Raw genomic sequence first — 6,000 nt, forward strand, 5'->3', positions numbered from 1 at the left:
CGACCCCTGTTATTAATACAATATTAGTAATAATAAAGTCAACGATCTCCTTTGCCTGTTCGAATATATTAATGTTCGCATTCAGATTCACGGACCCTGTACGTTATAAACGGGGACTGCTTGGTCAACTCGCAAACTAATCAATGGATATCTATATTACTTGGCATCTATTGTGTAACTCCAAGCAGAGGTAACGGTAGGGGCGGGGTGTAGTATTGGCCACAACAAGAAATCACAGTCACTGCTATCCCCCGACGAAATCTCTGCTTGGAAAATAGGTTTGCTTATTAATTACTGCTGGGAAATTCTGCTGCCTATTTAGCTAATGTGTACTACCTTTTTTTTCTAGCAACCAAAACAATCTAGCATATTTCTTGCTCAATTATAACGCATTTCCGCTGCCATAACAAATTGATTTAAACAGAAAAACCGCAAACGTGTATTACCACAGAGGCCCCAAATTAAACTATTACTAGTAAGTGATCAAAATATGGATTTTGCTTTACACCATAAAACAGCGTGTGATCGATGGAAAGGTGTTTCACCGGCTACATCCCCTTTGCTGAAAGAATCCTTCCTTCAGAATCACTCCATTTTCTCCCTCGGCCGTGGAGAAAATAATTCAAGGGAGAGTAACCAGTAGATGAAGATAAAATAGACATTGTTGTTGTTTACGAGTTGTTTTCCTGCTTTTTTCGGGTTCTGATAGGTTGTTCATGATTGCTTTGACATTTTTTAGGTGGCTTCGAGTTGTTTTCGGTATTTACCGAGTTGTTTTCGGTTGTTTTCGGTATATTTCAAGTTGTTTTCGGTTGTTTTCGGTTGTTTTCGGTTGTTTTCGGTATTTAGTGAGACCGTACAGCACCCCCCCCCCCCCAGTTAGACCCTGATAATTAACAGTCTGTCTACATCAGATGGGCCTTACTCTCGGTCGCCCAAATAGTGGGCTAAGATCCTACCAATGGAGCACAGGACGGCCGGAGGTACACTACATTAACTTTGGAACTAAACTCTGCTGTAACTCTGCGAAGTAACTTTATACACAGTTTGGAAATTGTTTGGGTAATGACTAACTGTTGTGATGTATCTAGTCCATGATTACTTAGTGTTTATCGAGCCTGTTGGCCAACTGTGGTAGTATGTTAAAGGCTACCTGTGGTGTTAATGATCATCAATCACATGTTCTCCTGCTGTCCGAGAGCATGTTCCAAGCCATCTAGACAGGGTCTAGATATCATTGAGATCAGGCCGGGTCTGGTATCCAGGATAAAGTCGGCCATGCTTCCCCGGTCCTGAAGGAAGGGACAGTCATTCGGGGTAATAGTAAATTTGTGCTGTGCTGTCTAGAGATGGCGAGACAACATGGCCACGCTCTGTGACTCTGCACTGCCACTGAGTGGGTCAACTGAGTGCAGAAAGCTATATATGTCTCGGTGGCTGGTGGTGACTGTACAAGTAATTCTGGTCCTTCAGAGTACAAAGAATTGATGATACTTTGGGGGGTTCCTGATGTCCATGCATAAAACATGCATTTCTGATATAGGATACAGTATCCCTTGGTTTAAGTAGTAGATACCGCGATACGTTGTAACGTGTAACTTCTGTACTACGATCTCGCAGATAACAAATGAACCATTTAGCAGAATTCATTACGAACATGCAATTTGGAAGATCAATACAGATATGCCATTTAGCGGGAAGCACTACGGATAAACCATTTTGTGGGGATCACTACGAATATGCAATTTTGGGGATCACTACGGATATACAATTTTGGGGTTCACTACGGATAAACCATTTTGGGGTTCACTACGGATATACCATTTTGTGGGGATCAGTACGAATATGCCATTTGAGGGTTCACTACGGATATACAATTTTGTGGTTCACTACGGATATACCATTTTTGGGTTCAGTACGGATATACCATTTTTGGGTTCACTACGGATATACCATTTTGTGGGGATCAGTACGAATATGCCATTTGGGGGGAACACTACGGATAAACGATTTGGGCAAAGGCCACCAATCCACGCCAACGCCAACACGCTGTCATGACAACACGAAAAATCACAAACTTAATTTTTTACAGAATTGTTGCCAACAATATTTAAGGAAAAGTCACTATATTTCGTACTCTTAGCACACGTCGTTCGGCAGTTATACGACGTCAAAGTTTTTTTCTTGGGATATGTTGGCATTTATGAGCCGGATGTTACAGTTAAAGATTCTAGCAATATATTCTGTTGTTTATATAATAGAAATATAAGCTTTTAGCCATGTTTGGAGTGTCCGGTAGACTGTAAAGAAAGCTCAGTTTGTAGGTCACAAGGTATTGTTTTTTAGGTCCAAAATCATCAGGGGGTGTGAGAACGTTTTCTGCCGGGAGGTTTTGGCTTAAAATCACTACATTGGTACTTTAGAGGTCATACTACGCTGCCAATGTCAATGTTTTCCATGGACTCGACCTCAGGTAGGAGAATTTGTACCGTTTCGTCATTGTTTTCTTAAATTTTCTTAGGACACTGAATTGTTGATTTTTGCCCATTTTGGGGTAACACTACGGATATGCAATTTAGCGGGGATCACGACAGATTACCCATTTGGGCAGGAATCATTACGGATATTCTGAGTAACACTACGGATATGCTATTTGGGGGATCACTACGGATATGCCATTTGGCAGGGATCACTATACATGGATATGCCATTGCGGGGATTACTACTGTCTTGTTATTGCGGGCATTACTACGGATATGCCATTTAGCGGATTACTAACATTATATATGGATATGCCATTGCGGGGAATACTAGAGACATGCAGTTTGGCAGAGATTACTATGAATAGGCATGCCATTGTGGGCATAACAACGTATATGACATTTTGGGGATCACCAACATTATATATGGATGTACCATTGCGGGGATTACTACGGATATGACATTTAGGGGATCACCAACATTATATATGGATGTACCATTGCGGGGATTACTACGGATATGACATTTAGGGGATCACCAACATTTTATACGGTTATGCCATTGCGAGGATTACTGCGATATGACATTTAGGGGATCACTAACATTTTATACGGATATGCCATTGCGGGGATTACTGCGATATGACATTTAGGGGATCATTAACATTTTATACGGATATGCCATTGCGGGGATTACTGCGATATGACATTTAGGGGATCACTAACATTTTATACGAATATGCCATTGCGGGGATTACTGCGATATGACATTTAGGGGATCACTAATATTTTATACGGATATGCCATTGCGGGGATTACTGCGATATGACATTTAGGGGATCACTTACATTTTATACGGATATGACATTGCGGGGATTACTACGGATATGACGTTTAGGGGATCACTAACATTATATATGGATATACCATTGCGGGGATTACTAAGGATATGACATTTAGGGGATCACTTACATTATATATGGATATACCATTGCGGGGATTACTACGGATATGACATTTAGGGATCACTAACATTATATATGGATATACCATTGCGGGGATTACTACGGATATGACATTTAGGGATCACTAACATTATATATGGATATACCACTGCGGGGAATACTAAGGATATGACATTTAGGGGATCACTAACATTATATATGGATATACCATTGCGGGGATTACTACGGATATGACATTTAGGGATCACTAACATTATATATGGATATACCACTGCGGGGAATACTAAGGATATGACATTTAGGGGATCACTAACATTATATATGGATATACCATTGCGGGGATTACTACGAATATGACATAGGGCAGGGATTACTGTAAATGGATACGTCATTAAAGGAATACTATGGATATGTCATTTGGCAGTTATCGCTATAAATGGATATGTCATTTGGTGGATTACTACGGATATGCCATTTAACATGGATCGCTATATACGGATATGATATTGCGGGGATTACTACGGTTATGCAATTTGGCAGGTATCACTATAAATGGATACGTCATTAAAGGGAATATTATGGATATGCCATTTAGCAGCAGGGATCACATAATACGGATATGCCATTTGGCAGGTATCGCTATAAATGGTTACGTCATTAAAGGGAATACTATGGATATGCCATTTTATAGGGATTCCTATAGAAGGATATACCATTTGGGGAATTACTACTGATATGCTTTTCGGCAGGGATCACTATAGATGAATAAGCCAGATGAGGATCACTACGAATGTACCGCTTAGCATGTATCACTATGGATATACCATTTGGCATGGGAAGATGCTTACGTAGTGATCGTGTGCAACAACTAGCTGTCCTCCCGGTGCCAGTGCAAGACCATATAGCTCTGTTATGTCTGTAGTCAGTCTGATGGTTCGAACGAAGTTCCCATCGCGCGTGAACATGTCCACTTGTCCACTGGTAGATAGTATCTGCGCCACCAGGATTCGCCCCATAGCGTCAATCAAAATATCGCGCAGTTTGCACAGCTTTACCGTTTTGTCACGGCACACTTCAAATTCGTACAAGTAATGTCTCCCGCTAGTATTATACACTCGGACACTGCCGTGACTTCTAGAGGTTTCATAAAAGTTCCCTTTGTCGTCTACTGCGACGTGCGTCTGGAAGCTCCCAGGAGCACTTGAAGGCCACACGAACCTCCCGCAGCGCGTGCCGTTTGGGTGGAAGATAAACACTTGCCTGCGTTCGACCACGATGATGTTATTATTGCGTGGATCTATTGTGATGCTAACCATTTTGTTTTTCCCGATTGACATATTAAGGTTCGACAATGGCTGGTCTTCAAGGGTGTACCGCAAGACATGCAATACACGAGGTACACTTTGACACGTGACCACTACCACCAACAGACGACCCTCTCTGTCTATTGTGACGTCATGAGGCTGAGTAATTATCCCTCCCGGCAAGACCGTTGACAACAGCCGGATAAAGGTTCCGTTCAAACTGAAGACCTGGACGCGTTCGTTGACACGATCAACCACGAATACCTCATTATTGGCAGATACGACCACACCATGGTTATAGTAAAATTTACCCGCCTCTCTTCCTGGTCCGCCAAAAGTGATCTTCTCTGATATTCCCTTCCCGCAGATGGTCAGGTGAGGAGAAACGGTTCCTGCAAATTACAAGGGTGAGTCAGAAAGTAATGCAAGAGGTTTCATAACAGATTCATTTTTTTATCAATTGAAATGGAATTTGGCGCAAAGGTAGAGGCAAATGTCTTCTTGAGATTGTTTTTTTTTTGTGAATTTGGTTTTAATCACTTTGTAGACAACTGATTTCAAGATGACCACACCCTTTGAAGCGTGTAAGACCATTAGTTCCTTTAAATCTGACCCACTGAAAAATTACTGTAGGAGGTTAAAAATACACGTGTATCATAACATATGTTTCTGTAGGTTGTATGTCAATTTTCATTTCTGAACTCTCAATGGTTCCTCGTTTGTAGCTGCTAGAATGGAGTGATATAAAGCAAGCTGGATTTATACACGAATTCGTGAGTTGTTGGTTAGAAGACGACTTTTACGTTAACCAAAAGAAATGTTCTTAATACAGTTATTAACTGTTTAAAGTCCAAGTAGTGTGGTAAGTTTTATACCTCTTAGTTAATGAAAAAGTAGTCTACACAAACTTTTAATCAACACGCCGCAAATATCATGGCCCTGACGACAGCTTGTTATTCACTCTACACTAGCAACAACAAAACAACAAGAAAAAAAAAAAACAATCGGATTTCAGAGTTTAAAAACAAGCATGTGTCTTATGGAGAAATGCAGCTTATTTATGTTAAGGCTCAGTCTCCTTGCATAACCTTGGTCCCAGCCCTCCCAGTCAATGGCGCAATGCAACGTGGTCCGTGACCGCGGATTTCTTGTCTTTTCTCTGTGTTTGTCTTTTCTGGGGTATAGACAGAAAATGATGATGTCACCTTTATTAGCTAAATGACGTCAAAATATCAAATTATATGATGACAA

At 40.9% G+C, this 6,000-nt stretch overlaps 1 protein-coding gene across 1 annotated transcript in view; it reads right to left on the bottom strand.

Moving 5' to 3' along the window:
- Positions 1-4,257: 4,257 nt before the first annotated feature.
- LOC118420189 overlaps positions 4,258-6,000 on the bottom strand; it is a 7,500-nt gene continuing 5,757 nt past the window's right edge. Inside the window, exon 2 of the mRNA XM_035826904.1 lies at positions 4,258-5,141. Coding sequence (XP_035682797.1) covers positions 4,258-5,141 — 884 coding nt within the window. The remainder of the gene's footprint in view (positions 5,142-6,000) is intronic.

Source organism: Branchiostoma floridae, chromosome 7 (genome assembly GCF_000003815.2).
Source record: "Branchiostoma floridae strain S238N-H82 chromosome 7, Bfl_VNyyK, whole genome shotgun sequence".
In the NCBI taxonomy this organism is placed as follows: Eukaryota; Metazoa; Chordata; class Leptocardii; order Amphioxiformes; family Branchiostomatidae; genus Branchiostoma; species Branchiostoma floridae.